This window comes from Rhincodon typus, chromosome 1 (genome assembly GCF_021869965.1).
Source record: "Rhincodon typus isolate 14 chromosome 1, sRhiTyp1.1, whole genome shotgun sequence".
NCBI classification, from domain to species: domain Eukaryota; kingdom Metazoa; phylum Chordata; class Chondrichthyes; order Orectolobiformes; family Rhincodontidae; genus Rhincodon; species Rhincodon typus.
In genome coordinates, this window is record NC_063332.1 from 6,263,410 (window position 1) to 6,287,217 (window position 23,808).

Here is a 23,808-nt window from a genome sequence, read left to right on the forward strand (position 1 = left end):
CCCCCCCCCCCAAGACGACTTTCCACATCAAGCAGATGTTCACCTGCACATCTGCTAATGTGGTATACTGTATCCGCTGTACCTGTTGTGGCATCCTCTACATCGGGGAAACCAAGCGGAGGCTTGGGGACTGCTTTGCAGAACACCTATGCTGGGGTCGCAATAAACAACTGCATCTCCCAGTCGCAAACCATTTCAACTCCCCTCCCATTCCTCAGACGACATGTCCATCCTAGGCCTCCTGCAGTGCCACGACGATGCCACCTGAAGGTTGCAGGAACAACAACTCATATTCCGCTTGGGAACCCTGCAGCCCAATGGTATCAATGTGGATTTCACAAGCTTCAAAATCTCCCCTCCCCCTACGGCATCCCAAAACCAGCCCAGCTCATCCCCGCCTCCCTAACCTGTTCTTCCTCCCACCTATCCCCTCCTCCCACCTCAAGCCGCACCCCAATCTCCTACCTACTAACCTCATCCCGCCCCCTTGACCTGTCCGTCCTCCCTGGACTGACCTATCTCCTCCCTACCTCCCCACCTACACTGACCTATCTCCTCCCTACCTCCCCACCTACACTCACCTTTACTGGCTCCATCCCTATAAGTTAGCCAGGAAGGACCTAAAGAGAGAGCTAAGAAGAGCCAGAAGGGGACATGAGAAGTCTTTAGCAGGGTAGGATCAAGGAAAACCCTAAAGCTTTCTGTAGGTATGTCAGAAATAAAAGAATGACTAGAGTAAGATTGGGGCCGGTCAAGGACAGTAGTGGGAAGTTGGACATGGAGTCCGAAGAGATAGGAGAGGTGCTAAATGAATATTTTTCGTCAGTATTCACACAGGAAAAAGACAATGTAGTCGAGGAGAATACTGAGATACAGTCTATTAGACTAGACGGGATTGAGGTTCATAAGGAGGAGGTGTTAGCAATTCTGGAAGGTGTGAAAATAGATAAGTCCCCTGGGCCGGATGGGATTTATCCTAGGATTCTCTGGGAAGCTAGAGAGGAGATTGCAGAGCCTTTGGCTTTGACCTTTGTCGTCATTGTCTTCAGGAATAGTGCCAGAAGACTGGAGACTAGCAAATGTTGTCCCCTTGTTCAAGAAGGGGAGTAGAGACAACCCTGGTAATTATAGACCAGTGAGCCTTACTTCGGTTGTGGGTAAAGTGTTGGAAAGGATTATAAGAGATAGGATTTATAATCATCTAGAAAGGAATAATTTGATTAGGGATAGTCAACACGGTTTTGTGAAGGGTAGGTCGTGCCTCACAAACCTTATTGAGTTCTTTGAGAAAATGACCAAACAGGTGGATGAGGGTAAAGCGGTTGATGTGGTGTATTTGGATTTCAGTAAAGCGTTTGATAAGGTTCCCCATGGTAGGCTATTGCAGAAAATACGGAGGCATGGGATTGAGGGTGATTTAGCGGTTTGGATCAGAAATTGGCTAGCTGTAAGAAGACAGAGGGTGGTGGTTGATGGGAAATGTTCATCCTGGAGTTCAGTTACTAGTGGTGTACCTCAAGGATCTGTTTTGGGGCCACTGCTGTTTGTCATTTTTATAAATGACCTGGATGAGGGCGTAGAAGGATGGATTAGTAAATTTGCGGATGACACCAAAGTCGGTGGAGTTGTGGATAGTGCGGAAGGATGTTGCAGGTTACAGAGGGACATAGATAAGCTGCAGAGCTGGGCTGAGAGGTGGCAAATGGAGTTTAATGCAGAAAAGTGTGAGGTGATTCACTTTGGAAGGAGTAACAGGAATACAGAGTACTGGGCTAATGGTAAGATTCTTGGTAGTGTGGATGAGCAGAGAGATCTCGGTGTCCATGTGCATCGATCACTGAAAGTTGCCACCCAAGTTGATAGCGTTGTTAAGAAGGCGTACAGTGTGTTAGGTTTTATTGGTAGAGGGATTGAGTTTCGGAGCCATGAGGTCATGTTGCAGCTGTACAAAACTCTGGTGCGGCCGCACTTGGAGTATTGCGTACAGTTCCGGTCACCGCATTATAGGAAGGATGTGGAAGCATTGGAAAGGGTGCAAAGGAGATTTACCAGGATGTTGCCTGGTATGGAGGGAAGGTCTTATGAGGAAAGGCTGAGGGTCTTGAGGCTGTTTTCGTTAGAGAGAAGAAGGTTAAGAGGTGACTTAATAGAGACATACAAGATGATCAGAAGATTAGATAGGGTGGACAGTGGGAGCCTTTTTCCTCGGATGGTGATGGCTAGCACGAGGGGACATAGCTTTAAATTGAGGGGTGATAGATATAGGACAGATGTCAGAGGTAGGTTCTTTACTCAGAGAGTAGTAAGGGCGTGGAATGCCCTGCCTGCAAAAATAGTAGACTCACCGACTTTAAGGGCATTTAAATGGTCATTGGATAAACATATGGATGATAATGGAATAGTTTAGGTTAGATGGGCTTCAGATTGGTTTCACAGGTCGGCGCAACATCGAGAGCTGAAGGGCCTGTACTGCGCTGTAATGTTCTATGTTCTGTGCCTCTTTGACCTGTCTGTTTCCTCTCCGCCTATCTTCTCCTCTATCCATCTTCTATCTGCCTCCCCCTCTCTCCCTATTTATTTCAGAACCCCCTTCCCCTCCCCCATTTCTGAAGAAGGGTCTAGGCCTGAAACGTCAGCCTTCCTGCTCCTGTGATGCTGCTTGGCCTGCTGTGTTCATCCAGCTCTGCACCTTGTTATCTCTTATCCAGAAAGCCTCTTCCTGCACTATAGCAAATCTGTGATCTCTCAAGCCTAAACCATTCCTTCTCAGCACCTCAACATTGTTGTATTCTCACTACTTCCTCATTAGCCAGTGCCTAGTATAATTGATCTTTTTCCTGTTTTACCTTGCTTTCTCTCCTGTTTCACTTCTTGGTGTTGCGTGGTTTTTTTTGTTCACAGTTATACCAAGTAATCTGAAAACCCACCCACACTACTGTGACGAATGAAGGGATTTATTGTGCTGAACATGCGATAGAATTTTTGAAGATAAGTTTCCAGTAAAATTATTCAAGGTGTGTACCGTAATTTTGTTGGAATACTTGTGAACACCTTGGCAGGAGAAATGTAGTCGAGTTTCCTTCATATTTTGCACAAAATCTCCATGAAAGCAGTGATTGGGGAAACGGTCATTGAAAAGACTCTGAACTTCATGTATCTGTTAAACAGCATTTATTAGATGTCGTAAAACATATTTTGTCTTAAAAAACATGCCCTATTTTAATTTCCTTTTGAATCTTCAAAGGTTATGCCTTATGTAACTTCATGTGAGAAGTTGTTCACTTTTCTTGAAGACTGATGTTTCCAGAAACTCAGTGCAAATCCTTATGGAAAAAACATCTAGAATTTGTGTAGCATGTGCGGTTTCTCAAAACTCTTCATGGACAGAATGCACCGTCCTGCATCGAATGGTGCTGTGAAATCCTTGAACATCAGAGCAAGCAGATGATGTCTCAGTTTAACATCTCATTTTAAAGACAGGCTATTTAAATAATGAGGCACTTCCAAATACTGGAATAGAATGCTCGGCTAGTTCAATGTTCAAGCCTTGAAGTGGGTCTTAAATTCAGAGTGCAGAATTGTAAGAAGCTGAAAGATAAACTAAAAGATAGTTACATTGAAAAGGGATTGACATGGGCTGTGCGGGTGCACAAATGAAAGTTGGTTGCTTGGGTAAAGCTACTTGCAAAGTTGTTGTTAACCCACCCTCAGGATAGGAATGATAAGGGGTGTGGAAAAGGAAATCTCTCTTTGAGCTTCTAAAGATCTCTTTCCCTGAATCTTATATTTAAGTTTTTTTTAATTTTAACACATTGTCTATTTGTAGAGAAACGGGAGAAATCAGAGTTTACTCTCCTTAGAGCTGTGAAAACTCAGAAGGGATTGCAGTGAGTGGTTTTGAAGTTGAAGTAAATAAGGCAAAACTTGTTTCCATTGGTCAATAATCAGAGGTATCAATATTAATTGCCCAAAACTATGACAATAGAAATTAGAAAGTTTTAAATTAGAACCAAATTTATACAACGAAGAATGAGAAAGGGTGGAACCCAAAAGGATGATAGAAATTGATTAAATCGACATTTTCATAGAATTGGATAGAAACTTGAAAAGGATAAATTTTTTTGACATTGGGAAAGATTGACAGTTTAGATTAATTGCATTGTTCTTTCAAAGGACTTTCACGGGTATGATGGGGGATGGGTCATCTCCTTTGTGCTTTAAGATTCTGTGACTGTCATCCTTTCATCTGCACCACCGCTGTATCTCCGCAAATGATTGAAATGATTTTCCTCATTTCTGTAACCTTCTCCAGGTCTCATACCCTCCAAGATCTTTGTGGTTCTCCTATTGTGGCCTTTTGCCCTATTGTAATCACTCCACCATTAGTGCCATTCCCTCAGCTGCGTATGCTCTAATCTCTGGAATTGCCATTTGTTTCTGTTCTTCTTTCCTGCTTCAAAATGCTTTTGGTCATCTATCCTAATACTTCCTTATGTGGCTCTGTGTCAAATTTTAACACACCTGTGAATCGCTTTGAAAGATTTTACTGAATTATAGGTGCTATCTAAATTCAAGTTATCATTAAGTGGTTGGAGCCGGGACCACAGAAAACATCTATTTCCCGGCTGTTGGAGACACTGTTTTCTCTCATCACAAATACCATTTATGCAGCTGAGCAAATGCTCTACCCTCACCACATAAACCCCCTGCTCCCCCTAACCCCCAGAGAGATCCTAATACAAGCAACAATGCAAGGACGCTGCCCCAATTATGCAAAGAATATGCACTCCATCCCTAAAACATCAGGGGATTATTGAGCCACTTAAGGTTACTGTGATTTAAAACTTTAAACAGAAACAATAATTGTAAATAGTTGTTTTGTACAGGGTCGGCGGGGGGTGGTGTGGGGGCTGGTGGTAAGGAAGAGAAAGGTCCTCTCATTAAAATCAGCCACAGTCCAGAGTCATTTAGACTTTAAAACCTCTTTTGTTCTGTGTGTTTTTTTAAAAAACCGGTTATAGTTTGTTCATTTGCAGTGAATGGAAACAGGAAATCTGCTTGTGAAAATAGCACCCTGTTTTGTGGAGTTGAGTGTTTTAAAGGCACAGAATGGCGTCGCTGGTATTGCTACTGAAATCAATGCTACTGTATTCGCTGTTCATTAGAATGAGAGGTTTTAGGAACAAGAAGAGACCATTTGGCCAGACACCTATCGTCTAATGATCGATTAACCCCACAAAATCTGCCTTCACTTACAATTGTTATACATCATGCATCATCCCTCAACTCCTTCTATGTAATTCCCTCTTGAATGCATTTATATTGAATTATGGTTTCTCCTCTTAATCGCAATTTCATTCTTTTTTAGTTAGCAGTCTTGCGCCTGCCTTTCCCTCTCATCCCTTACCTAACTTTGTATTTGTTTTATCTGTAATTCTGAATATTTCCTGCAGTTGCTTTTTTCCAATTCCCTTCCTAACATTGAAAACTTAGCTTAAGTCCCCTCAGAATCTCCCCTATTGCCAAGGGCAATTTCTTTGACCTTTCTGCAGCAAAAATTGCTGATACCTTGAATTATTTTCATCAGTCTTCTTAGTGCTGTCGCTTTTTATCTGTCATTCTTAAGCAGTAAGCCACGTAAAGATGGAGAGAAGCTTCTCCCTTCAGTAAGTTTCTTATATTCTGGAAGACAGATTGAATCAGGTTCAGCAGTAACTTTCAAAAAAACGTGTTGCATTAATAATTGAAGGCTACACATTGGCAAGGCTGTGGGCTGAAGAGTAGAAGAATTAATTGGCTTGCTGATTCATAGAACCAGCACATGCCTTGTGGACTGAATGGCCTCATTCTGTGCTGTATGATTCTATAATTTACCCCAATGCTGAGAATTTCGCTTTTAGCTTTTTTGATAAATCACAAAGGCAGAGTTTAATGAGCGGAAATGTCCATTCACCGAGGTCAGGTAATTGGGTGCTTCAGATAATGAGTGCAATTGGGATACAGTGGCCAAGTAGAAGGAGGTTTTGGGGCACTCCTGTCTAAAAGGGAAAGCCCATTGTGTAGGCAGGAGCCTTGGTTAAAGGTGTCTGGCTTTCAACAACAAATCTGCTTTTGTCAGTCCTTAAAAATGTGTTCACGCGCTCCCGACTTCAACACACATCCCCTTTTCTTCTTTTTCATTTCTCCAGGGTGCCCAAGATACATTTGAGAACTACTACAGGAAACAAAGAAAGAAACAGGCCCGCTTAGTCCTGCAGCCTCCTTCCAACATGGTAGGAATAATCTCCCCTTTCATTTCCATTAACCAAAGAGCATTTTAACCTTGATGAAACAGTATTCCTTTTTGTTTTTGCCCTGAATTACTGAGCATGCCAGTGTATGACCCTTTTTTCAAAAATGCTTTATTTTTGCAGTCCTTTATTGTCCTAACTCAAAATGCTTGTCTTGTTGCAGCATGAAACGTTAGACGGCTACAGGAGGTATTTTAATCAAATTGTAGGGTGAGTGTATGTTTTTCATGCAAAGGAAAAGTTCTACTGGTGCCATGTTTTTGTTAGTGGAGGGATTCTGCTGGGCTTATTTTCAGGATACGGGTTTTGGTACCCTTCTCCAAACATGGGTTTTTTCCCTTGTGCCTCCTCCATTTTGTCTAGTTTTCTTCTTTGTCTTTCACTATTTCTGTTTTCTATTCTCACCCTCATGTTCATGTTCCCACCCCATATCTTGGTCACTTTCCACTCCCCCCTTCCCTCTGCCTCACTTGCCCACTCCCTTCATATCTCTGTTTACAAGTCTCTCAGTTATGAACAGGGTGCTTTAAGCTGGAGATTTCTCACTACAGGGCTCACCTATAATTCTGCTGGTTAACAGTGTGTACTTGAGTCATTCAGACCATGTCTTGGTCTCAATTCTGGCTTTTAGGTGGAATGTTGGTAGTGCAGTGTATCTAAATTGGTAGAACATTGTTAGAATACTGTTCGAAGAAGCTACCTAATGAGGCCTGCTAATAAACAAATTTCAGTGGAAATATTGGCCAAGAAGGTGTTCTTTTCTTCTGCCCCTCTTCTTTTTCTCCCTTCTCTTCATTTCCCCTCCTCATTTTCCTTTCTTCCTTCCTCCTTTTCCTATTCCTGCTTATTATCTCCTCTTTCCTCTCCTCTTTCCATCTCTCCCCAAACCCTCTTATTTCCTTCTCTCTCATTTCAATCTCCTCTCCCTTTTCATCCTCCTCCTCTCCCCTTTTATCTCCTTCTCTCCTGTTTCACCTTCTCTTTCACTTCCTTTTCCCCACTCTTCCACCTCTTTTACCCTCCCTGCTGTCTCTTTTCTGCTGATCCCCTCTCCTTCACCCTCTTTCTTTCCCTTCTCTGCCTCTTTCCTCTCCCACCTTTCCCCCTTCTCTCCCCTCCCCAAGAATTGATAGTTCTCTGCTCTCCTGAGTGCAAGTGTAAAATTTAATTCAGGCAAAACCAGATAAACAGTTGTGCTCCTGATCTTGAACAGCTGTCACTTCAGGTAAATGTGAATGAATGAAAGACAAGCCAGGAATGACGATTTTTAGACAATATTGCAAGACTTAACACTGCAACAGATCCAGAGTAAAGTATAACTGCGATATCTTTACAGTCAAGGCTTGCTTTTCCCATGGATGCGTGTGTTTTATTCACTGATATTGTGACCGATTCTGACTTGTTCCAATTCTGCCTTCAGGTTTTTTGTAGTTGAAGACCACATATTGCACACCACCCAGGGTCTGGTGAACAGAGTGTACATTGATCAACTGTGGGAGCTGGCAGTGTCCAAAACCATGTCAGCGCTCAGGACTCATTCAGTAAGTGACATTGTGAAATCTGCTGCACCACCCCCACCACTGCCCCCCCCCACACACACACACACACACACACACACACACACACACACACACACACACACACACACACACACACACACAGTCTCCTTCAGTTCCTCCCCATCACCACTTTCAAAGCATTGCTGAAATTGCAAGATATAGTTCGTTGCTGATTTTAATTTGTTTAAAAATAATTTTGCTTCTGCTCTGTTCCACTTATTAAATTTGTGAAATTGAATAATACCCCATTTTCCCACATCTTTGGTAACTCCAACTTGCTACCAATCTCCCCAACTTCAAAAGTCCTCTCAATCTGCTTCTTTGGCTGAATCTCAACTTCTCAGTCCTTTCCTAGTCCTGCTGCAAAGTGCCTTAAGTCCTTTTGACATGTGAAAGCTGTTATTCAGAAGTTGATACAGATTCAGAGAGCAAAATATATCTTGTTTGTTTCAGGTCACTTTCTGCTGTCACTTTGTACAGCACAGAAGGAGGCCATTAGATCCATCGCACCATTGTGATCACCTTAAAAGCACTATCTATTCAGTGTTAATTGTAATTGTCTATGATACAATATATAGCCAAGTAGTATCACAGTCCTACTACTCCTAATTAATAACCTCCGTCATTTCTAGCCTGACACTTCTAGTTCAGTAGGACAAAAGAGCTGGTAGAGGTACCATCTTTCAGATGAAAGAGTGAAATAATAACAAGTGACTCACGAAGTCAGATATGTTGTATAGCATTTTGAAGTTGTCTGGCTACAAATATCTCTTTTTTTCCTTCCTCACATTCAGTCATATTGCTCTGACCCAAACTTGGTCTTGGATTTGAAGAACCTTCTAGTACTCTTTGCGGACACTCTCCAGGTAAACATTTCCACAGTTGGAATTTGAAACAGTTTTGTATGTAAGCTAATGATTAGTAGATAAGAAGCTTGAGTGCATATGTAAGAACATATGGGTCGAAAATGAAAATAGAACATGCACTTCAGAAAGCAATATCATTCCATGCCTCATATATTTTTTCAGCCACATGTGCTCCAATTCTAAAATTCAATCTTCTTCCACCGTACTTGCATGCTGTGCCTTATCCTGGGGTTTGTTCACTCACTTAAAGCTCCAGAATATTACTCCTGACCACTGAAGACACCAGCACACTCCCTCCAAGTTCAGTAGCAGATATATCAATACATTCCACAAGGGAATTTAATCAACACTTCATGAAAATGACCTTATTCTTTCTTGGTAAAGACATAAGAAATAGGAGAGCAGTAGGCCATACAGCCCCTTGAGCCTATTGTGACATTTAATAAGTTTATTAGTTGATCTTCTACTTCACTTTCACATAGGCAATCTATCCCCAAATACCCTGATTTTAGTATTGTCCAAAGGTTTATTGATGTTATTCTTGAATACAGCAATAACTCGCTTAACATTGCTCTCTTCAAAGTTATTAATTGTTAGGATGTCACCATGTAATAGTGAAGATATATCCCTTTGAGATATAGAATTCCTACAGTGCATAAAAGTATCTGCTTTGACCTTCCGAAGAGCATCTCACCCAGATCCAGCTCCCCCGCTCTATCCCCATAACCTCCCGTGCTAATCCACCTAACCTGCTCATTTTTGGACTGTGGGAGGAAACCAGAGAACCTGGCAGAAACCCACGTAGACACAGCGATAATGTTCAAACTCCCCACAGGCAGTCACCCAAGGCTGGAATTGAACCCAGATTCCTGGTGCTGTGAGGTAAAAGTGCTAACCATTTTTTATTCTTATGATACTTCGAACCCCTTGGATGACCAGATCAAAGAGCCAGACCTGCTTTCGTATCATTCCTGACCTGCTTCTTCCCAGCTTGTTGCCCCTGCTCCTGATCTACTTTTACCCCTCTCACCAGTTTGCTCTAAATGCCCAAAACGTTCAGTTAGAAGACCAGGGCGAGATGAGCTGGAGACCAAGAAGAGACCTGTTGGGGAAGCTAACTCCAGTTTACTTATTAACTCTTATGGGTAAATCTGATTTGCTTAAAGCGCTTCCTTTCAAAGTTGAATTACATTTATAAAGAGTGCAACTAGAATATTAAGCGAGGAGTTATTGTATATTTGCTGAATATTTACAGTGAAACTACCCAATGAGTCAAGAAATGTATCCTGATTTCTGCCATAAGGAGTCAGATCATTAATCCTGAGATTGTGACTGTCCTGATTCTCCAGCAGGGAGAAACAGCCTCTCAGCATCAACCCTGTGAAACCCTGTAAAACCTGTAGATATTTAAGCGAGATCGCCACTCGTTCTTCTAAACTGCGTAGAGTATTGAACCATTTGACTGAATTCCTCCTAACAAGTCCAACAATCCCCGCTTTTTGGTTCCCTTTGAAAAACTGGATGCAGACATTGTACATGATTACTGTTCCTTGCTGTTTACAGAAAACCAGATAGTACAGAAGAATGCAATCTCAACACGTCACTATAAACTGCAGAACCTATGTAACTAAACAGAATGTAACTCATTTATTTGGTGCACTTAGTCTACTTAGGATAAAACATGTTAAGATTTAATTGCTCATTTTTGTATCAGTTGAGGTATTAACCTAATGAAGCAATGTGTTGCAAATTTCCACTTAAAATCGCACAAATCTTGATTCATCATACCTTCCCAAAACTTCATAGTGTATTTTGATTTTGAGGGACTGCTGCTCCCCAGTTTTCCTGCTCCTGCTCAGGGTGCAAACACACACAGCGGAGAAAGTGGATGATGGAAATAATATAGTGGTACAATGACCCTTGGTGAACTTGGGAGAAGGAAGATTGGGTTGGATGATCTCGGATGGTCTAAGGAGGAAAGTTCAGTGGACACCAACTATAGTACTAGAAAGAACGGGTTACAGTAAAGAAGTTTTCTGACTTAGAGCTGGGAGTACTTTCTATCAATGAGCCTTTTTCCATAGATTGGCAAGTTAATGTTTAAGATGTTGCCAGTACCAGTGAATTGATTGTTTCTTCAATCATGAAGACATTATCTGCATTTCTTTATTTTATATCCTGTTAACCTGAGCACCTCACTGGACGAAAGATGCATGGATGTGCAGTCAGTGGGACACTTCCTGTTTGCTCAGGGATGGTCTGCCAAAACCTATGCTAACGTGTGCTCAGCCTCAAGCCTGAGTAATTATTCAGCCCAGTGAAGGATTTTAAAACCTGTTTACCCTGGCTCTTTGCTATACAGAGTGCTGCTGTTTGAAGCACTTGCATTACTTTTACAGGGTTATGGATTTCCAGTAAATCAGTATTTCGACATGCTACTCGAAATCAGAGATCAGTACAGTGAAATTCTGCTCAAGAAGTGGTCGGGGGTCTTCAGGTGAGAAGGAATATTTTTCTGTGTGTTTAAGAAAAAAATCACTGGTTTGTACTTTTATGACTTCAGCATAATTTCAGTCCAATTTCTCAACTATTTGCTTGTATTCATTCATGGGATAAATGACTCTGGCTAGGACTGTATTTTGTGCCCACACTTGATTGCCCTTGAGAAGGAGCTTCCTGGAAGGAGCCATTGTTTGATGTGTCAGGAAGTTTCATTCCAGTTGTCTTTGATTCAAAGTTCATAGTTTATACAACTGGCCAAAATTCAGCGCAGGTTAGTAATTTGATTGAGACACAACAATCTTGTCACAAATAAAGAAAATGTCACTCTGAACCAATAGAGGGTGCTTTTCTCAGGTTGTGGTTAAGGTAGGTTAAAGAGGTAGGTAAGATTCATCCTGAATGTGACATGAATTGAGATTGTTTGATATAAAGAGTGTAAAGAGAGCTTAATTCTGAACTTATCTGGTGCTTTGCCTGTATTGGGAGTGTTTGGTGGCACAGTGTAGAAGCATTTATATGCTTCAAACTGATGCCATTCCTGACTTGGAAATGTTTAATATGACAGTGCAGAGGGAGCTTAGCTTTGATACTAACCCTGTGCTGTACCTGCGCTGGGAGATTTTGATAGGACAGTGCAGAGGGAGTTTTGTCTGTATTTAACCCCGTGCTTTACCTGCCTGTGAATATTTGATGGGATTTGAGTGCAGAGGGGTCTTCAGAGTCCAGAACATGAAAACAGATAATAGCATTAAGACAAAGTTTCTAGAAGCAAATTCAGACTCAACAGGTCTTCAGTGGATGTGTGAAAACAGGGAAAGCTGTTCATACAGTTGAGGTGCTAAGAGATAAGTTGTTGCATGTTGAGGGATCTGAAGAGAAGACAGGGAACACTGATTAAAGAAAAACAAAGCTGTTATGGTTTGTCAGAATGGCTCAGTTCTCTTAACAGCTCAAGTGAGAGAAGATAAATAATTCCGATTTAGTTCCAGTACACTGAAAATCAGAGTTCAATAGAGACGGACAGCACTGAAATTTAATAGGGGGCTGATAGAGAAAATTCTGGATGTTCAGAAAACTATTGGTTTAACTATGCTACAATTTCTGTCACTCACTAAGTAACTGAACTGGGAGGAAATCTGGGTAACCAGAAACACTGTTACATCCTTTTACTGATGAAGTGTAAGTGACTATTAACCAGATTTCCCAGGGTCAGAATACTTCAGGTTCTACGTCATGCATATGCCTAAAAGGGAATTTTGTCCATGCGATGTGGATTCCACAAAACGACATTGTGAGGACTGAACTCCAAATACTTGGAATTTTTGCCATTGCTGCACTTAAGCTGCTCGATTTATGCTGAACAACCCATAAAATCAGTAAAGCTTTTAGAGCATTCTTGCGTGACCCAAGAGAGGCTGTTCTTAAGCCTGTAAAGCAACTCGAAGCAACTTTGCATCACTCAGGCCATGGGTCATATTGAAGAAAGGATATGTTAACTTCACTCTGAAAGCAACTCATTAACTCAGGCCCTCTTTAGTAATACGCTTGGCTGCTTCAAGCTGATTCACTCCATTTTTTTAAGGAAGAAGTTATTTGTAATTGTGCGGAAGCAGCAAGTTGTACACAGACCTAAGTGATCCCACTCCTGACAGAAGAGATCAAAGCTCTGCAGTCTTGACACACCCAGTTCTGAATGGTGAACAGTCAAACAATTAATCAGCAGAGGGGGTTTCACAAATATCACATTCTTCAAGGTATAGGGAACCTAACACATCAGTACAAGGTTCAAGGCTGAAGAATTTACAAACATCTTTGGCTAGAAGTGCTAAATGAATTCTCCATCATGGTGCTTACTAAGGGCCCTACCATGTTAGATATCAATTTCAGACAATTTGATTCACTCCAAGTGATATGCAGAAACAGCTGAAGGCACTGGATACTGCAAAGATTATGGGCCCTGACAACCCAGCTATAGCACTGAAAATTTGTGCTCCAGAACTGGACGAATCCTTAGTCAGATTCATTCATGTACAGCTACAACACTGATATCTACCCTGCAATGTGGATAACTGCCCAAATATATCCTGTCCCCAGGACAACCAAACTCGGCTCATGAATGACATACCAGTCAACTCTCAATCTTCAGCAAAATAATGGAGAGTGTCATCGACAGTACTATAAAGTGGCACGTATACATTAATAACCTGCGAATCAGTGTTCATTTCTGGTTCCTCTGTGGCACCTTGGCTTCAGATCTCATCAAGACCTTGATTGAAACATGGACAAAAGAGCTGAATTCCAGCGATAAGTTAGAGTGGCTGCTCTTGACATCAAGGCAGCAAAAGGCTGAGTGTTGCATCGAAAAGCCCTAGTAGAATTGAACTACTGTATTGGGGATTAATTCTCTAATGATTGGAGTCATATCTAACATGAAGGAAGATGGTGCACTTTGGCAGGAAGAGTAAAGCAGTTGAATATTATTTAAATGAAGAAAGACTGCAGATTTGGGAGTCCTTGTGCATGAATCACACAAAACTAGCATCAGCAGATAATAGGGAAAACAAATTGAATTTTCGCCTTTGTTTCAGAGGATATGGAGTATAAAAGTAAGAAGGGTTTTGCTAAAACTATACAAGACACTAGTCAGACCACTGCTGGAATACTGTGAATAGTTTTGGGCCCCTTTTCTAAGGGAAAATATTCTGGCATTGGAGGCAGTCCAGAGAAAGTTCATTAGATAGATACCAGGTATGGAGGGACTATCACATAAGGAGAGGTTGAATAAGTTGGATCAGTACTCATTTGAATTTAAAAGAATGAGAGGTAACCTTATTGAAATATACAAGATTCTTACTGAGCCTGACAGGATAGTTGCAGAAAGGTTGTTACAGTTTCTGGGACAGTGTAGATACAACAGGCGTAATCTCAGAATAAGGGGTCACACATTTAAGGACAACTTTTTTCTCTCGGAAGGTAGTGAATGCTGTAGAAATTTTTTTACCACGGAAGGCTCTCAAGGCTGGGTTGTTGGCTGGGTTGTTAGGTCAAGGCTGAGGTAGTCAGATTTTTAATAATTAAGGTATAATGGGAGAAAGGCAGGAAAGTGGATTATTAGGTCAGCCATGATCTCATTGAATGGTGGAGCAGCCTCAATATGCTGAATGTCCAACTTATGCCCCTGTGTCTTATGATTTTATGGTGCTGGTTGTGAAAGAAAGCCATCTCAGCCCTAGCATGTAACTGCAATAGGGTGGTGTCCGAGGCCCGAATATCTGAAAGTTGTTTCGTCAATAAGGTTAGAAGTGAGGAATATTGCTGATGACTGCATAACATTCAGCACCATTCACAACTCTTCAGATACTGAAGCAGTCCATGCCCAAAAGCATCAAGCAATGGACAATATTGCACCATACAAATGCCAGGCAATGACCACCACCTGTAAGAGAGAATCTAATCATCGCACCCTGACATTCAATGGTATTACCATTACTGAACCCTGGGATTCATTCGAGGAGTTACTGTTGACCAAAATGTGAACATGCTTTGCTATATAAATACTGTGTGACTGCAAGAGGAGATTAGAGGCTTGGAATACTGCAGCAAGTAACTCAACTCCTGACTCCCCAAAACCCACCTACTACTGACAAGATAATAACCAAAAGAACAACAGTTGCTGTTAATCAGAAACAAAAATAGAAATTGCTGGAAAAGCTCAGTGCCAGTAATCCTCCTTCAAAACCCTGGTCACTCGAGCTGAAACGTTAACTCTGATTTCTCTCCACAGATGCTGCCAGACCTGCTGAGGTTTTCTTGCAATTTCTATTTTTGTTTCACCATCTACAAGACACTTGTCAGGAGTGTGATGGAATACTTCCCACTTGTCTGAATGAGTGCAGCTCCAACACTCTCACCACCATCCAGGACAAAGCTGCCTGCTTGACTTGCACCATATCCACAATCATTCATTCCCTTCATCAGTTTCAGCAGTGTGTACCATCTGCAAGATGCCTTGCAGAAATTCTCCAAGGCTCCTTAGACAGCACCTACAAGGACAAGGGCAGCAGATACCTGGGAACACCAGCACCTGAAAGTTCCCCTCCAAGCAATGTGGTTGACTGTGGTTGCCGTCTGAAATGGCCTAGCGAGCCATTCAGTTGTACCAATCGCTACAAAGTCTCAAAGAAATGGAACGGGACAGATCACTTGGCATCGACCTAGGCACTGGAAAAGACAACGGCAGAAACAGCCTGTCGACCCTGCAAAGTCCCCCTCACTAACATCTCGGGGTTAGTGCCAAAACTGGGAGAACTGTTTGACAGACTAGTTAAACAATAGCCTGACATAGTCATGCTCACGGAATCATTCCTTACAGACCATGTCCCAAACACCACCATCACCATCTCTGGATATGTCCTGTCCCATCGGCAGGACAGACGCAGCAGAGGTGGGGGCACAGTGGGATACAGTCAGGAGGGAGTTGCACTGGGAGTCCTCAGCATTGACTCCGGACCCCATGAAGTCTCATGGCTTCAGGTTAAACACGGGCAAGGAAACTTCCTGCTGATGAATCAGTACTCCTCCATGTTGAACAACATTTGGAGGAAGCACTGAGGATGGCAAGGGCACAAAATGTCCTCTGGGTGGGGGATTTCAATGTCCACCACCAAGAGTGGCTCGGCAGCAATACTGTTGATCGAGCTGGTCAGGTCCTAAAGGACATAGCTGCTAGACTGGGTCTGCGGCAGGTGGTGAGGGAACCAACAATAGGGAAAAACGTACATGACCTCATCCTTACTAATCTGCCAGCTGCAGATGCCTCCACTTATTACAGTATCGGGAAGAACAACCAGTGCATAGTTGTTGTGGAGACGAAGTCCTGCCGTCACATTGAGAATAAGCTGCATCATGTTGTGTGGCACTATCACTGTGCTAAATGGGATAGACTTTCAACAGATTTAGCAACTCAAGACTGGGCATCCATGAGGCACTGTGGGCCATCAACAGCAGCAGAACTGTACTCCAGCACAATCTGTAACCTCATGGCCCGGCAGATCCCCCACTCAATCATTACCATCAAGCCAGGGGATCAACCCTGGTTCAATGGAGAGTGCAAGAGGGCATGCCAGGAGCGGCACCATGCATACCTGAAGATCACGTGTCAACCTGAGAAAACCACCAAACAGGACTACTTGCACGCCAAATAGCGAAAGCAGCAAGTGATAGACAGAGCTAAGTGATCCCACAATCAACGGATCAGATCTAAGCTCTGCAGCCCTGCCACATCCAGTCGTGAATGGTGGTGGACAATTAAACAACTCACTGGAGGAGGAGGCTCCACAAATATCTCCATCCTCAATGATGGAAGAGCCCAGCAAATCAGTGCAAAAATAAGGCTGAAGCATTCGCAGCAATCTTCAGCCAGAAGTAACAAGTGGATGATCCATCATAGCCTCCTCCAGTGGTCCCCAGCATCACAGATACTCGCCTTCAGCCAATTCAATTTACTCCATGTGATATCAAGAAACGGTTGGAGGCAGTGGATACTGCAAAGTCTAGAGGCCCTGACAACATTCTGGCAATAGCACTGAAGACTTGTGATCCAGAATTTGCCGCTCCCTTAGCCAAGCTGTTCCAGTATAATTACAACACTGACATTTACCTGACAATGTGGAAAATTGACCAAGTATGTCCTGCACATAACAAGCAGGACAAATCCAAACCAGCTAATTATCGCCCCATCAGTCTCCTCTCAATCTTCAGTAAAGTGATGGAAGGTGTCAGTAGCATTGCTATCAAGCAGCACCTGCTCAGCAATAACCTGCTCAGTGACGCCCAGTTTGGGTTCTGCCAGGGCCACTCAGCTCCTGACCTCATTACCAAACATGGACAAAAGAGCTGAATTCCAGAGGTGAGGTGAGAGTGACAGCCCTTGACATCAAGGTTCCTTTTGACCGAGTGTGGCATCAAAGAGCCGTAGCAAAACTGGAATCAATGGGTGTCGGGGGCAAATTCTCCAGTGGTTACAGTCATACCTGACACATAGGAAGATGGTTGTGGTTGTTGGAGGTCAGTCATCTCAGCTCCAGGACATCTCTGCAGGAGTTCCTCGGGGTAGTGTCATAGGCCCAATCATCTACAGTTGCTTCATCAATGAGATTCACGACCATCTGACAGAAGGAACTTTCCTCATCTCTGTCCTAACTGGGTAACTGTTTACTCTGAGATTATGCACTCTGGCCCTAGACTCTCCCACAATTTGAAGAAACCCAGTGTTAATATATGAAATGAACAGCAGGATGCCAGCACTGAGCTTTGCAGAACACCACTTGAAACAGCTTTCCATTCGCAAGGCAAGCTATTGACCATTACCCTTTGTTACCTGTTATTAAGCCAATTTTGGATCCAATTTGACACATTTTCCTGTATCTCATGGGGTTTTACTTTTTTGACCAGTCTGCCATGTGGGACCTTGTTAAATGCCTTACTAAAATCAACGTATACAACATCCACTGCACTATCCTCATCGATTTCCAGGATGTTGCCTGGAATGGGGGGAAGGTCTTACGAGGAAAGGTTGAGAGAGCTAGGGCTCTTTTCTCTTTAGAACGACGAAGGATGAAAGGTGACTTGATAGAGGTGTACAAAATGATCAGAGGTATAGATAGAGTAGACAGCCAGAGACTTTTTCCTAGGGTAGAGGTAGCTAGTACGAGGGGGCATAGTTTTAAAGTGAGCGGAGGTAGATACAGGAGAGATGCCAGAGGTAGGTTCTTTACACAGAGAGTGGTAGGGGTGTGGAATGCATTGCCGGAGAGGGTAGTGGAGTCAGCCTCATTAGGGGCATTTAAGCGGCTATTAGATAGGCATATGGATGATAGTATAAGGTCGGGGTGGAGGTTAGATAGACCTTAGGATTAGGGTAAAAGTTCGGCAGAACATTGTGGGCCGAAGGGCCTGTACTGTGCTGTACTCTTCTATGTTCAATGTTCTACCTCCCCTCCATCATAAGATCTGAAGTGGCGATGTTCATTGTGCAATCTTCAATGTTCAGCACCATTTGTGACTCCTCAGACACTGAAGCTGTCAATGTTCAAATGCAACAAGATCTGGACAGACTTGCGCTGAGAAGTGGCAAGTAACATTTGTGCCACACAAATGCCAATAAGAGACCGCCCCTTGATATTCAATGGTGTTTTATCACTGACTCCCCCACTATCAACAACCTGGGAGTTATCATTGATCAGAAACTGAACTGGACTCACCACATAAATGCAGTGGCTACAGGAGCAGGTCCGAAGCTAGGAATACTGTGACGAGTAACTCCCTTCCTGAATCCTGAAAACCTGTCCACCATCTACAAGGCATAAATGAGGAGTGTGATGGAATACTCCCCACTTGGTGGAATGAGTGCAGCCCCAACAACACACAAAAAACTTGACACCATCCAGGACAAAGCAGCCCGCTTGATTGGCATTGTACCTACAAGCATCCACTCCCTCCATCACCGATGCTGAGTCGCAACAGTGTACTATCTACAAGATGCACCGCAGAAATTCACCAAAGATCCTCAGACAGCAACTTCCAAACCCACAACCACTTCCATCTAGAAGGACAAAGGCAGCTGATACATGGGAACTAATTTATTAGTGTTTTTGAGGAAGTCTGATTGAGACTGGATAGAGGGGAAACCGTAGATGCGTTGTTTTGGAATTCTAAAAGGTGTTCGAGAAGGTACCTCACAAAACATTAAATCATAAGATAAAATCCCAATGTATTGGAGATGTAGTCATTCTTCTGTATCTACAAAGGTTCCATTTCTGAGAATCATTGTGAGCAGTGAAATTCACAAGCTCATTTAAAAATAGGGTAAAAATTGTGGTTACAGAACTTTTGCCCATGGATGTTGATTTTTGTTCATATTTATTTTTTGGTGCGGATAGGCGAATTCACAATTTTTGATTCCACCAATACCAAGGATTCACTGCAGTATATTGGCATGGGTAGAGAATTGTTTAAAAGGAAGGAAAGCAGAAGTGGCGCTAAGAGACTCTCTTTCATGTTAGCAACCTGTGATCAGCAGGTTTCCACAGGGATCAGTGCTGGGACCGTAACTGTTTAACAGTGTATATTAATGACTTGAAGGAAGGAAGTGAACACATTGTAGCCAAATTTGCGGATGGCACCAAAGTAGATGGAAAGGCAAATTGTTAGAGGGATACAAGCAGTTGACAGAGAGGTTTTGATAGGTTAAGTCAGTGGCCACTGAAATAATTCCATAGAGGCTGGCATCCTGTCATCAAGTCCAATGATAAGGCCAGTTGTAGTGCTTGTTTGCAGAATAGTTGGGCTTCAGCTCGTAGGCGCTTTTGCATTGTTGTATCATTAATCTTGCATACCAAATGGTGTCTCAGCATCTCATTAAGGGTTAAGCCAAAGTTGCATGCTGTGCCAGTTGTCTTAACCTTGTCAAAAATCCCGAAACGGACTCCTTTGATTCTCGAATTGCCGAGTAAATCCGATAGTGTCTCAGAATTAGAGGCGGCTTGGGGTTGTAATATTCCTCAACTAAATCCGTCAATTCTTGAAAGGTTTTAGTATTTGGTGTTGCAAGGAAAATTAGTCTCCTAATAACCGAAAAAGCTGCATTTCCACAAGCTGTGTCAGAAGAATTTCTTGTTGCTTTTCATCTGCCCCAATGTCATTTGCCCTGCAGCAATAATGCATTCTTTCCACAAACTGGATCCAGTATTCAATGGCAGGATCAAGCGAGTCAAGCTTCCCAATTAACAGCATGATGCCAGAAATGCTTACCCCAACTCAAGGATGACTGTTCTGAGTGAATTTCTTCAGGAGTGAGCTTTTCTCTTATTGCCACTGAAATGACGCCATGGAGGCCGGTATCCCATTGCGGTCACCCTTTATTTACATGTGGAAAATCCTTGACACTGACCCAGTTTCCTCACAGCCAGCTCTCAGAGTGAACAGTACCTCTGACACTCCTGTTTATATCTGTCAGCCGGGGCTCACTGATTGGACTAGATTAACATCCCCAATCAGGGAACTCATTTCTGAAGCTATCCATAGACATACTTGAATCAAGTATGATGTTTGTCAAATAGTAGTTTGTCTGATCCCAAGAGCCATTATTAGTCCTCCGCTGGTGGTCAAACTCAGCATTGAATTTGCACCCCTGGTAAACAACCAAGTTCAGATACAATAGAGGAGAGGCTTTGTGGACTGGATTCAGAGAAAGCACAGCTGAAGGTAGCTGCAGGAACAGCTCAGGATGAAGTCTTCTCAACCTGTAGCTGTTATAGCAATTAAAGGTTTTTGGGAGTTTTTTCATTTCCTTTTATTGTTTCCTTATTTGTTTTATTTTTCTGGAACAGAATTTTGGCCCAAAACAGCGTGTAATTCACACTGTTTACCCTCCAAGTCAGATACATAATTCTCTCATTCAGTTTCATAATCCCTGTGCTAATGCAATCTTTGTACTCCTGTCGTTGTGAATATTTGTACTCTTGTCACTGTATCTCTCCTCAGGCTTTCACTAATAATTTCCTTGATTCTTCCTCCCACCCAAACTTGCAGCCATCTCCCACCCTTTTGCCATAGTTTGCCACCAGAGAAAAACTGAATTTAGCTCAATCCAACTCCTGCCTGCTGTCTATTGCTATCACCCCACACTGTGACTTATTTGTTTCCATTTTTAAAATCCAGAGCCCCTATACTTCCCTTGGAGAGTATAAAGTACTTTGCATGACGTGATCCTACAAAATTTCTCTACCTCTTTAATTCTGGTTTCAGAAATATGGTGTAAAGCTCTGTGGCTTTGTCATTTTGGGGATACTTGTAACTAAAGGGTCAACTTTAGTCATTTAACAAGGTCTTTTTTCACAATTTGATTAGATGTCAGTATTGGTCCAGAACAAGTTTAGGATGCTGATAACCTCCTGATTTCCCACATCTTCCTCACTGTTTCCAAAGTACAAGTCGGAAGTCTGTAATTTAGACAAAGGCTAAAGGAATGGACCATTATTGCATGTAGAAGTTCAGGGTTGTGCGATTTATGTATACAGGGATTCTGCAATGTGGTCTTTCGTGCACAGAAGGGTTCAGGACTGTGCAGTTCCAGTTCACTTTACCTCAGATATTGAAACAGTTCATTCCTACGTGTATGCAAGATATGGGCAATATTCAAATTTGTGCTGCTAAGTAACACGTAAGGTTAGTGCCACGAAAGATGCAAGTAATAACTGTCTCTAGCAAGACAGCATCTTCCCTTGACATTCAACGGCATTCCCGTAGCTGAATTCACCACCATCAACATCCTGTGGTTGGGGATGGGGCAGTCCTTGCTCTCAACCAGAAACTGAAATGGACTAGTGCCATAAATACTTTGGCTACAAGAGCAGGTCAGATGCTCTAACAGGTTGACTCCCTACTGCCTGTTCGCTTTCTACAAAGCAAATGTTCAGATATATGATTGAATACTCTCCACCGGCCTGGATGAGTGCAGGTACAAAAACACTTAAGGCACTCACTACTGTCATCCAGGACAAAGCAAACTCACCCACCATTCACCATTTTAAACATTTATTCCTGCCATTCCCAATGTGGAATGCCAGCAGAGTTTATCCTATACTCATCAAGACCTCTATGACAGTACCTTACAAACTGGCAACCTCTCCATTAAATGGACAAGGACAGCGGACATATGGGAGCACCACTACCTGTAAGTTCCCCTCCATGTTGCACTCCTTCATTGTGGCTCGGTCAAAACCCTGGAAGTCCCTTTCTAACAGCACTATGGTTTTATTTCCACCACATGTCAAAAACCCATCGCACCCTGGTAATGACCTCCTACAGCGTCTTCCGTCAGGCAGAAAATACAGAAGCCTGAACATGCACAAGCAGGTTCAGGAACCGCTTCCGTTATCAGACTGTTGAATAGACTGTAGCTTCAAATGTAACGTGCAATGTCACCTGTATGCTTCTAACTCTCTTTGATCCGTACATGCTTTGCTTGCTGTGATCTGCCTGTATCGCTCGTAAACAAAGCTTTTCACTGTATTTCGGTACACGTGACAATAAAATCAATCAATCAATCAATCACACAGACTGTGGTGGTTGAAGACAGAAGTTCACCACCAGCACCTTTTCCGGGATAGTTAAGAGCGGGCAACATATTCTGATTTGACTAGCAATTCCCGCATCCTGTGAATGAATATGTAAATTACAAATGGAACCCAGTGATTTGTAGTTGCTGTGGAAACATTTTTGTGGGTATGTGATTTGTGTGGTTGCATAAACTAGACTACAGAAGAAAAAGGATGATATAATAGATATTATTCAGGTGATTAAATGGTTTATGGATTATTCCGAGTGCTGGATGAGTGCAGTGGGAGGTGGATGCCTTGTACAGTTTTGAACTTTGAAGTTGTACTCATTGAGAAGACTGATTTTTTGGCTGTCTCAGTTGTGTACGATTAGGTGGAGTTTTCATAGCAGTGGAAATTGGACTGTGCTGTGACATTCCATCCCATTATTTGGGAATGGGATGGCTGGTGAAATAAAGCTCAGTCTTTTTGCCAGAATTCAAGTCTTCAGTATTCCAGGATAAATTAACCTTGTGCTAATGCTGACTGTACGTCCCTGCAACTGAATATATTCATATTAAAGAATAAATATATGGGATACATCATGTTCTTGTGTACTACTTTGCTTATCCATTGCTGTGGTGTTCAGGCAAATGATTTCCAATAATTAGTACACATTCACCTTTTACTTCGTAGTCTGTAGCTTCAAAGATTGAGAATGGGTTTTTTTTGGTCAGCAGGAGCATTAATATGCATATTAACAATGATCCAATTCAATGGTGATGAAGCTAAATGTCTTGTCCTATTCCCAGCCGATTAACTTAAAACAAAGTCACATTTACCATGCCTGCAATACCCTTATTTCCTCTTTACATTATTTGACTGCAGACCTCTCAGGACATGTACGTCATCGTATAATCCGTTCTGATGTTGGGAAAGTGTATACACATTTTCAGTTCATTGTACTGGAGGTATCAAGCATTGTCAAGCATTTTCATATTGGAGCAACAATATCTGCAGGCTTCCTCTTGATTTTTCCTCCGAAAATGAAGCCAGAGTTCTTATTTCAGTCTGAATAGCCATTGTGCAGAGTTTGAACTTTTACAGTATGTATTTAACATTGTTAATGCTTGAGGAACGGACTTACAGTTTAGCAGCAGGACAATATATTTGCCTCCTACATGCTATAATGCTTCTAACCTTATGGAAGCAAGTCCTCTGAACTTGATTTGAGAACCATTACTAGGTAAAATAATAAAAGCATTATTTATATGATTTCTGTCCACACTGTCACATGAATTCTTCAAATTTGATTATGGTTAAGTTTATTAAAAGCAAATATCTTAGTTAATTCTTCAGTGTCTCATTTTCCGATTTTTGGTTCAAAGAAGAATGGGATCACTTATTCAGCTGCACAGGAAAAGCCTCCACCGTACAACTAGATAATAACAATGTGTTTCAGAAATAGTAGGAACTGCAGATGCTGGAGAAT

At 42.3% G+C, this 23,808-nt stretch overlaps 1 protein-coding gene across 1 annotated transcript in view; it reads left to right on the plus strand.

Moving 5' to 3' along the window:
- The first annotated feature begins 5,941 nt into the window (after nt 1-5,941).
- LOC109910569 (exocyst complex component 6B-like) overlaps nt 5,942-23,808 on the plus strand; it is a 141,305-nt gene continuing 123,438 nt past the window's right edge. Inside the window, exons 1-6 of the mRNA XM_048601076.1 lie at nt 5,942-5,962; nt 6,189-6,272; nt 6,454-6,500; nt 7,711-7,831; nt 8,644-8,715; nt 11,115-11,212. Coding sequence (XP_048457033.1) covers nt 5,942-5,962; nt 6,189-6,272; nt 6,454-6,500; nt 7,711-7,831; nt 8,644-8,715; nt 11,115-11,212 — 443 coding nt within the window. The remainder of the gene's footprint in view (nt 5,963-6,188; nt 6,273-6,453; nt 6,501-7,710; nt 7,832-8,643; nt 8,716-11,114; nt 11,213-23,808) is intronic.